Below are 11394 nucleotides of genomic sequence, written 5' to 3'. Positions count from 1 at the left end.
CGGGCGGCACGGTGGCACAGTGGTTAGCGCGGTTGCCTCATAGCAAGAAGGTCCTGGGTTTGAGCCCCGGGGTAGTCCAACCTTGTTGGGTCATCGCTGGTCGTCCTCTGTGTGGAGTTTGCATGTTCTCCCTGTGTCTGTTTCCTCCGGGGGCTCCGGTTTCCTCCCACAGTCCAAAGACATGTAGGTCAGGTGAATCGACCATACTAAATTGTCCCTAGGTATGAATGTGTGTGTGTGTGCCCTATGATGGCCTGGCGGCCGCTCAATGACTGCTGGGATAGGCTCCAGCATCCCCGTGACCCTGAGAACAGGATAAGCGGTTCAGATAATGGATGGATGGATGGTTAATAAAACAACATTGCATCTAGATACATTTTTTAAATTACAATGGACAACTTTAGTTGTTCTTAAATGCGTTGTATAAAAAGCTATTAAAAATATCTTGAATATACAAAAACCTCTCAATTTTTTACATTCTTTTTTGCAAATCTCCAGCATGAGAAACACAAATCTCCTGCATTCTCCTGCAAACAAGTCGTGCAACTTGTTTCAACACCAATTCAAATGAATAAAATTATAAAATGTGACATTTGCAAAATTACAAATATACTCTTAAAAGAAGTACAGTGGAGACATAGTGAATATTTGGAGATATGAACTAATACTGTATCGATGGCAAGTCTCCGTCACAGTGAGGGAGCATGTTGGACACAGATTGCCCAAACTGTAGACCAAGTCGGGTCTTCTGTGTTCATCATCACTTGAACTACTACTACTACTTTTGGCTGATCCCATTAGGGGTTGCCCCAGCGGATCATCCGCCCATTGTCTCCAAACCCTCTTCGTCACTCCCAATGAAATCATCACTTGAACGTCCTGTCCTTTTCTGGTGAATCTGGATGAAGCAGGACAAACAAAAAAAAGAAAAGAAAAGAAAAGTTACTACATGCTAACTGTTGACGAAATGAGGTGGATTTTGTAGTTTGGCCTTATCGTTTGTTAGATTCATTGTTTTAGGGTTACTAGTTGGTTTTGGCAAGTAGAATAGCTTTGGTTTAAGTTAGGTCCAAGTTAGCTTGAGGTTCAGTTAGTTAAAAAAAAAAATCAAAGTTGCATGTGACCAGAGAGGCTGGTGCAATGGATAAGAAAAAAAATGCATTATGGGTGTGCATCTTGGTGCTATACAAAAACAAAGGGTACTGTGGTGTAAGCATGGCTGATTAAGATGTGTGAATGCTAGAAGGAGTCTGAACGACAGTACTAGGTACATCTTACCTTCCTGTTCTGTGACAGGGTTGCTTATTTGCCAGATTTTCGTGGTCTTCAAGGTTTCACTCACCATTTCACCTAATAGATAGAAGTTGTCACTCATCTCACAAACATATTGGCCAGAATACGTAACCAGAGTGCAATGGGTCAATTATCTATTGAGCTATACACACTTTGTGAAATTAAGACAAAATGTGGACTGGCTTGGCAGCAGACATGCTTTGTATTCTACCTTTGTAAATGTCACTCTTTGAAACTGTCTAATCAGCTTCCCTGTAACACAACAGTCCACCCCCCACCCCCCCGTTAGTGATAATGAGCAAGGATGTATATGGGAAAGTAGCCTCGAAGATCTGATGAAACAATGTCTTATATTCCTCCTGTGATAACCAGTGGGTTTCCAAGCTGAGTTTAGAAATATTCATATAAACGGGGCATCCAGGTACCGTAGCGGTCTATTTCGTTGCCTACCAACACAGGGATTGCTGGTTCGAATCCCTGTGTTACCTCCAGCTTGGTCGGGGGGTCCCTACAGACACAATTGGCTGTGTTTGCAGGTGGGAAGCTGGATGTGGCTATGTGTCCTGGTTGCTACACTAGCACCTCCTCTGGTCGGTGGCGGCACCTGTTCGGGGGGGGGGGGGGTGAGTAGCATGATCCTCCCACACGCTACGTCCCCCTGGTGAAACTCCTCACTGTCAGGTGAAAAGAAGCAGCTGGCGACTCCGCATGTATTGGAGGAGACATGTGGTAGTCTGCAGCCCTCCTCGGATCGGCAGAAGGGGTGGAGCTGGAGCAGCGACCGCGATGGCTTGGAAGAGTCGGGTAATTGGCCGGATACAATTGGGGAGAAAAAGGGGAACCCCCCCCCCAAAAAAAATAATCATATAATGCATTGCTGTTATCTGTCTTCATAACAGGTGAAAGAGGACTAAAGGTCTGCCAGTGTGTTCTGCTGGCGAGGAAGCATCTATAATGCATAAGGCTGCGGAAGTTATAATGGAGGCCATGGAAGTTATAATGGATGTGGTTAGGTGAATTGGACTATTTTGTAGGTGACAGATCCATGGGGAGGGGGAGAGACAGAGAGAGCGAGAGCCGCACAAAAGCAATGTTTCATGTCAAAGCTGTTCAATGGCGCGAGATTGGTAGAACATACCTCTGATCTTCACGTTCTTAAAGGTTCTTTCTTTGAGTGACTCGTGTTTTTTCCTTTGCGTTGCCATGTTGGTGTCGTTGCTGATCAACTCCATCTCTACCACACGATGACGCCGGGACCTGGACACCTGAGGAAACACACATGTACAAAAAACAAATAGACATGCATGCACTCTCACAGAAAATGAAACGCACACAGACAGAATGACCAAGTGAAATGACACAGAAACAAGAAATATTTTTCAATTCAAATGGGGAAAAAAAATCAATGTTTTATAGATTTTTCAACTTCGAATAAATGACATTATTATTCTGAACTAGTTGTGCAGCCTAACAACACATTTTATGGTGTTTGTTATAAAATAATAGATTCAACACAAAAAGGGGGCAAAAGCAAAGTGTGAACTGGAAACTGTCACAGGAATCACAAACCTCAATTGCCTGGCCATAGGATCTTGATTTGATGGATGCCAGAAGTTCAGATCTCCTGGAACACTGCGGAAACCAGATAAGACAGGCAGTCTAAATGCCCATTCCCATGAAAAATAAAATCTTCCAGTTATCTGGGTGGTGAAATTTGAAGTTTAAAATATTTTATCTAAATGTACACAGTCAAAATATACAGTGCAAATTTCCACCGAACAGAAGCCGACTGTCGAAGTTTTTGTTGAAATGGGTAAACTTGGTGACTTGTTACATCACAAATTTTGAAATAAAACATTGATTTAATTTGTTTTGTGCTACCTGTTAAATATCCACTCAGCTTGCACTTCTACACATGCTCAGGTATTTAGTAACTAGTCTCTGGTATACTTGCTACAAATCATTTACAATACACAGACAGTTAAGTAAAAGTGCATCTAGCTCAGTCATGGATGATGTCTGTCCTACAATACCTGAATGTCAATGGGGAGTTTACACAAAACTTTCTGAGGAAATTATACTGCATGTGTGGGGTATCTTTAGATGTAAAACGCCTGACTTTCCCGTGGTGTTTTTTCTCAACCACATCAAGGCTCTAAACTGTTTTTACCCGTAGGTGTGTAAAAAAAACCTTGAGACGGTGACTGAGGGTTAAAAAAAGTACTTGACATATGAATTCTAATGATAATGAGCTACAATCTGTAATATGCCAACAATTTATCCAAAGTGAATTTGCTCTGAATCTTGCAAATCTCAGCCTATACTGTGATAATTTACGGAACAAGCATTTGCACAAAGCCACTGTTATCCAAACCATTCTGCAGCTATCAGAGAGGGTTGAATCAGTTCATCTGGACACAATGTCCATTGACGGATACGTTTTATCATTCATCTAAGTGACCTCTTCAGTCTAAGGGCCCTGACACACCGGGCCAACAGTCAGCTGTCGGCCAACGTCGGGCCGTCGGTGAGTGTCTGTGACCCTAGTTTTTGCGGTTTGTCCCGCACTGTCGGCACTACTCTGACCCCTGTCGGCAGCTTTACAGCTGATTCAGCATGTTGAATCGGTGGAGCCCGTCGGTGAGAGAGACCACACTGATTGGCTGTTCAGCTTGGCAAATCAGTGCAGAACGTACAAGCTAGCTGGCCGTCGGCTGTAGTTTGGGATGCATTCATGTGCTACTTTTTGGCCCAGACGGCAGGCGACATGAGGTGATGCAACAGTCGGCCTTCGTTGCCGCTAGTTGTTTTGGTGTGTCTGGGCCTTAAACTGACTGCAGGTATCCCCACCCTTATAAATAATACAGTTGTATAATGACCAAAACCGACAATCAGTTTCATATGCAAATATGGGTGTGACCATTAACCACAGTTTCAAAGGCCATGTGTACTATTCACAGAGGGTTGGGGAATGGCTGCAATCACAACATTGTAAGATGGTGACAGATGTACTCTTAAGGCCCAAACATACTCGGGCGGAACGTACGCGGAGCGGACTCCGCCGGACTAAAAGCGGACGTCCGCAAGCCCTGTGCGCGCAAAGCTCAGATTTTACGACCGCGATGAGTCCGCGCTGCGCACCAGTGTCACACAAAAGACTGCTCGGCATGTATTTTTCACATCGACCTCCAATAAATGTGACACCGATCTGGATTTTGGATTTGCCGCCATCGCGTGGTGGAACAAAGAAAGCCGGAACGTCTGATGATGGAGGTGAGCTTTGAGGAGAGACTGGCAGACGAGGTGCGAAAGTACCCACACCTGTACGACACGTCACAGAGAGGATAGATACCACCGTCTCTTCAGTTTATTTTCTTGTAGAGCCAGCAGGCAGAGCATCTCTTCCTTGTCGTCAGTGTCGGACACCATGACAGAAGAGTGTAAACAATGCGCAAGAATTGTGGGCAATGTAGTGTTTCACGGACAGTTTTACAGGAAACTACAACGCGGAAGTGCGCTCAACTATGGAAGCCCAAATGACTGTGGACATTCCTCGCGGAGTCCACTCTGCGTACGTTCCGCCCAAGTATGTTTGGGCCTTTAGCCTCCCTTCTTGGTTCAGGGGTGGTCGTTCCCTCTTCACATAGATGGCCTCTTTGACTCCCCATTCAAACCAGCATTCTTCCCTATCAAGGATGTGCACATCCTCATCCTTGAAAGAGTGGCCCACTGGCCTGGAGATGGGTGTAGACTGTGGAGTCCTGGCCTGACGTGTTAGGGCTCAGACACACCAAAGCAACTAGTGGTGACGAAGGCTGACTGTTGCGTCGCCTCATGTCGCCTGCCGTCTGGGCCAAAAAGTAGCACTTGAACACACCGCAAAGACCTACAGCCGAAAGCCCTTATTCGCAGGCTTAGCACTGATTCGAACAGCCAATCAGAGTGCTCTCTCTCACCGACAGGCTCCGCCAATTCAACATGCTGAATCGGCCAAAAAGCTGCCAACAGGGGTCTGACTAGTGCTGACGGTGCGGGACACACCACAAAAACTAGGGTCACAGACGCTCACTGACGGCCCGACATGGGTCAGCCTGGTGTGTCAGGGCCCTTAGGTTTTCTGTATTGTGCCAGCCTCTTGGCCAGCATCTGTTTGGTTTCCCCAATGTACAAGTCATGGCAATCCTCCCGGCACTTAACTGCACACACTATACTGCTCTGTTTGTCGGGGAACCTGATCCTTGGGGTGGACCAACTTCTGGCGCAGTGTGTTTTGGGGTTTGAAAGTAACTGAGACGCGGTGTTTGGAAAATATGCGTCTAAATTTTTCCGACACTCACGCCACATACAGAATCACAACTGGTTTACGCTTAGGCAGCTGCTGTCCCTCTCCTCCCTTAGATCGGTGGGTGCACTGTTTAGGTGTCTTCCTGGCTTTGACAAACGCCCAAGTAGGATAGCCACACTCACAGGGATTTCTCCCCTTCCCCAGCCACTGTGTCGGTGGAGGCGTTGTCAGCTCGGTGGTACAGGGTCCTGATGACTCCTAGTTTGTGCTCCGGTGGATGATGAGAGTCAAACCTTAAGTACTGATTAGTATGTGTTGGTTTACGGTAAACATCAACAATCAAATGTCCCCTATCACCAATTGCAATTTCACAGTCTAAGAAGGCTAACCTGTCATTTTTCATGTCCTCCCTGGTGAACTTGATGTGGTTGTCCACAGAGTTAATGTGGTCGGTGAAATGTGGTACCTCCCGAGATTTAATTTAAGGGAATGAAACAATGATCTCTTAATGTTATGTCTCTCTTCATGCGCATTCCTGTTGATGAAGCAGTGGAGGTGGTCTGTACGAAATTACAAAACAACCCCACCCTTAGTAATAGGACCACCCTTAACACTGACCAAGTGTGTCTGAAGCTGTCTTCAGTCAACGTACTTCACATACAGGGGGGGCAGTACTACAGGCAGAAGCATGGGTGTGCTATGGGTTCCCCAGTCTCACCTATAGGGGCCAACTTGTATTTGGAGGAAGTGGGAAAGAGGGCTCCGATGTCCTATCCAGGGATGCCACCTAGCCTTTGATTCAGATTTGTGGATGACACCTGGGTTAAAATTAAATCTCAGGATGTACCAGGATCAGGACGTTTCTGACTGGTACTGATTGAAGCCAAGTAATCATCAGCACACCAGATTTTTTTTTGCATTAAAAAAGTACAGCAGCCACAGGCTGGGCATCCACTACCTTTTTAAGCTGTGTGTTTATTTTGATTTTCTATTCCAGTCACTGAATGACATCACCTTAGGACAACATTCAAGCTGATATTACACATTGCACCTTTAAGTCCAACAGCCACATGGCATCAATGCTTAAAATTTAGTTGCCAGTAAAATCAACTAAAACTCACTTCAATCTGAGTGGATGTTCCTTCACCGCTGTCTTCATCCTTAACAATTGGAGGATCCTAAAATGATGGAGAATACAAGACACACCATCTCAGCACATGAACAACGATGTCAACAGACCATGTTAGTTACGATCGGACATTTCAACAAAAACAAAACCTATAATCACAATATCATGACTAATTTTCAATTTCCACGGTGCTGTAATAATTTTTTTGACAGGGGGGAAAAAGTTGTTTCAGACCATTTATTACTGCTCAGAAAGTTCCTTAAAAAACTGCTTCACAAGAGTTCATAAGCATGAGCAGCACCTCTAGTTTTTTAGCATTGTTGGGTTGTAGCTTGTTCACTGAACACTTGAAAAGTGTTGCATGGGACAAATGAAACCATTTAGGGACTTCTAGCATGAACACTTTGGCAAAGGGCTCGGTCATCACCATTGCAACAAAACGCTATGAAACACAGCAATGATTCTGGCACTCAGAAACCTGATGAATAACTGTGCAACACCCTATAACCGTATCCATAACACAGAAAAAAATCTAAGATTGAAGAGAAGCACTGAGTGAGGCCCCCATCCCCCAACACACACACACACACACACACACACACACACACACACACACACACACACACACACACACACACACACACACACACACACACACACACCAAATGAGTCATTTCTATCAAGCAATGGTTGTGTGTCAAGTGTCAAAGTCACCAAGCATAAATTAACATTTACCCGTTGTTTCTGCCACTTGGAAAAATCCAGTACAACACTGCGTAGCATAGGCACCAAGTCCTTCTTGACTAGGCTGAGGGATGGCTCTAGCTTGTCCGGAGCAGATGAGATGACGGCCTTGAGCCGTTTGTACTCTTCGTGAACATTGGAAAGTTCCTGCAACCAGAAGTGTGACATGTCATCTCATTCTGCACCATCTGTCTTTGGAGTGCCAGGTTAATTTCAAAAGCCTATATGACCATTTGAAACTAAATATTACGTTAAAGTCATCACCTTGGCATTATCTTTAAGTTAATATTTCAAACACACATACCATCGTATTCTCAGTATTTTGGGCCTAAGATGTCTCCTGGCCTGCCTTTAAAAGTAACACTAAACTAACTGTACTTTCATGCCGGCTATTACCCAAGACAAAGCGCTGCATTTCTATTTTTTCAAACAGTGCATATCTTGATTGGAAATTAAACTCCCGCCTTCTATGTGTCAGTGTATCAATCTATTCCTCTACGTATCGACCAGTCTTAATGCAACATGCCATAGAGCTCTTCTCAAAGAGAAGTGAAATCGGCTCAAGCCATCTGGGCTCACCTCCATCAGGTCCAAGCTGACCAGCTCCTGTGGACGGGATGCCTTCTCAATAAAGTCCTCAAGCATCATCTTCCTCTCAGGCTTCCTCTTCACATGGTATGTCAGCTGCCAAGAGAGAAGAGGACCAGACGAATGAAAGGAAAAGATGGTGGAGGAGAAAAACATAAGGGCTTGGAGATTCATAGTAACGGGTTTGTGACCAAAGGTTGCAAAAATCAAAATCCCTGGATCAAGTGGTAAAATCTGTCCAGCAAAAGAAAGCAAGGCATTCCCTTTCCTCCCTCAACATCCACTACTAAGCTGTCCTTGAGCAATAACAGCTGGTGTTGCCTGAAGAGTCTCAGCAGCTTGGCGTTTCACATCTTGCTCAATAAGCTCCTTGCTTTGTTTGAAAACATATTAAGTATGATAGTAATTGCTCGGTTATAAAACTGAATTTATTCAGTGTATAGCAAGAGATGGCTCACCGGGATTGGCATAGCAGAGAAATAGAAGGCTTTCTGTAGAAACAGGTGCCTGAGGATGTACACTGCATCAACGTGCTGCGCATCAGCAGCGTCGCGCTCAAACTTCTTCAAGTCTTCCCAATCCTTTAGGGCTAGACTGATCTAAAATGAAAAGAGGGTGGTTCAGTCAGGGGGCTTCAGGTACGTATGCATGATATCAAGATAAGATTTTGATAAAATCTAATAAAAGGAAATGATTGCAAAAACTAAAGACTAATTGCATTCACAAAGAACTGGTGATACACAGAAATATCTATATGGTGATGATGGGATGTAAAGACTAATAGCTCAGTAGTGATGTAAAGTGGTAGTGTCACCTTCTGGTGGTATTAACAACATGTATACATATGCTGCATTGAAATACAAATGCAGCAATGCCACATAGATCTGTCACCCTTTGTTGATTCTGATTACCTATGTGCAGTTACAGATCAAATAAAGAATTGTAAATATATTTTAATATTTAATTGAAATATATATCCTAGAAAGCTTGTGACTGCAACTTCTGCATAGTGGCTGGGCATAAGTAGGCCTGAGCCTACCCACTTGGGACTCAGGCCCACTCAATCAGAAGGCTTCCTTTTTTGCTGGATCATCCAGCAAATAGCAGTCAATGAATACTGCGTCAGCTGACTACGCGACCAATAAAAATAAAACAATTGTTGTTCCTTGCTTCTTGAAAGTCAGTAGGAGCAAGACGGAACACGTATGCGTGAATGAGAGGGAGGACAGCGGAATGGTGAGGATGCAAGGAGTAGAGGTGACAAAGGTAGATGAGTTTAAATACTTGGGGTTAACTGTTCAAAGTAACAGGGAGTGCAGAAGAGAGCGCAGGTAGGGTGGAGAAGAGTGTCAGGAGGGATTTGCGACAGAAGGATACCAGCATGAGTTAAAGGGAAGGTTTATAAGATGGTATTGAGACCAGCTATGTTATATGGTTTTGGAGACAGTGGCACTGATGAAAAGACAGGAGGCGGAGCTGGAGGTGGCAGAGTTGAAGATGCTAAGATTTTCATTGGGAGTGACGAAGGAGGACAGGATTAGGACCGATTAATGGTAGAGGGACAGCTCAGGTTGAACAGTTTGGAGACAAAGCAAGAGAGGCAAGATTGAAATGGCTTGGACATGTGTGGAGGAGAGATGCTGGGTATATAGGGAGAAGGATGCTGAATATGGAGCTGCCAGGGAAGAGGGAAAGAGGAAGGCCAAAGAGGAGGTTTATGGATGTGGTGAGAGAGGCCATTGCCCTTACTGTGTTGGACAGCTACAACAAACTGTAGGTTGAGAGGAGGAGTAATGTAGCCTCACGCACGCTCTCTCTCTCTCTAATGTATACTTTCTCACCCTAATGCGCACTTGCAACAAGCGGTAAACTAGGGGATTTTTTCAAAAGGCTCTGAAGTAATCTTATCTATATTTATTTCAATTCACAACAAAAGCCATTCTCAAGGTACTGAAATTATGCACCGATTGATCTAACGTGAATAGGTACTCGGCAGCACCGACGTACCCTATCGAGTTCGGTACCCAAACCTAGAAATGAATGTAGATTATCCTGCAGTAGGAATTCACAATGTCCACTTTCCTTCTCTGTGACATCCATCATCACAAAAACACACATCAACAAGAACCAATGGAAAACAAGACTAACAGCAGACAAATAAACTGTGACGTATTAGACGCTGGAGGGCAATTGTAGCCGATTGCCTCGGTTGAGAAAGGACTGTAAAATGAATGAACAAAGGAGGGAATACTACTGGGGCTAAATCCATTTCCGACCTGTTCCTTTGGTGTGGAGAGCTGGTGATGGTACAGTCCGTAGAGTAAATACAACCCTCCGACTCGGATCTGAAAGGTGAAAGGCGGCATTAAGAAGGGGTAGGCTGTGGCGAAAATCTGACGGCTGAATTCTCTCTTTTCTCTGTCCGACTGTGTGCCACTGAAAGAGACAAGGATTACACCGGTCACCGTCCATCTCCTGTGTACCTTACATGTGTATGCTTGTGACACCTACAAACACAACGGCATATATAACACTTTGTTAAAAGAAACACACAACGGTAGGGAAAGTGCTCAACAAATAAGGAGCAAAACAATCCAGCGAGTCAAGTAAATTCTTTATGAGACAGAACAAGCCTGTTCCATGCCATAAGCAATCATCAGCTGGCATGAAACAGGCTTGTACTGTCTCAAAGAATTGACTTGACTCACTGGATTATTTTGCTCCTTATCCGTTGAGCACTTTCCCTACCGTTGAGTGTTTCTTTAACAAAGTTTATATATATATATATATATAGTTTTTATATATTATACACACACACACACACACACAATACATATAGACAGCTGATGGTTGTTTATGGCATGAAACAGGCTTGTACTGTCTCAAAGAATTTACTTGACTCACTGGATTATATATATATATATATATATATATATATATATATATATATATATATACACACACACACACATACACATATACACACACACACACACATACTTTTTTTTGCGTGGCACTTACAGGAAAATATCCGAGAACTTCATCTCCCTCCAGATTCTGGAGAAAATTTCAAAGCGAACAGAATCTGTACGTTGAAAACGACTGAGCAGCTCTTCGCAGTCCTCTTTTACTTGCCGTTTACAGGATTCCATCGCTTATACCTGTGTCTTGCTTGATTGTCCGTCGGTTAACACAGCTGTACACGAATATCTTTTTTCTTTTAGAAAATAAAATGGGAAGGTTTGACATGAGCTACCTGCACGTCGATATAGTTGCTTGACTGCCGGCAACGTCATCAGCGAGCGACGCAACGATGGAACGTTTGGTTCATCCTCGTAAATTTGGACTTCCAAAT

General features: G+C 44.0%; 1 protein-coding gene across 1 annotated transcript; it reads right to left on the bottom strand.

Annotated features, from left to right (window-relative positions):
- Positions 1-239: 239 nt before the first annotated feature.
- snapc1b (small nuclear RNA activating complex, polypeptide 1b) lies at positions 240-11321 on the bottom strand. The gene is made up of 10 exons (XM_056296372.1): positions 11061-11321; positions 10316-10475; positions 8498-8638; positions 8031-8135; positions 7443-7598; positions 6700-6756; positions 2863-2925; positions 2432-2558; positions 1279-1350; positions 240-898 (listed from the first exon to the last, which is right to left on the bottom strand). Exons 1-10 carry the CDS (start codon positions 11189-11191, stop codon positions 867-869), a joined length of 1044 nt encoding a protein of 347 aa, XP_056152347.1. The 5' UTR covers positions 11192-11321; the 3' UTR covers positions 240-866.
- Between the last annotated feature and the right edge of the window lie 73 nt (positions 11322-11394).

This window comes from Lampris incognitus, chromosome 16 (genome assembly GCF_029633865.1).
Source record: "Lampris incognitus isolate fLamInc1 chromosome 16, fLamInc1.hap2, whole genome shotgun sequence".
NCBI lineage: Eukaryota > Metazoa > Chordata > Actinopteri > Lampriformes > Lampridae > Lampris > Lampris incognitus.
This window is presented reverse-complemented; position numbering and strand designations above follow the sequence as displayed.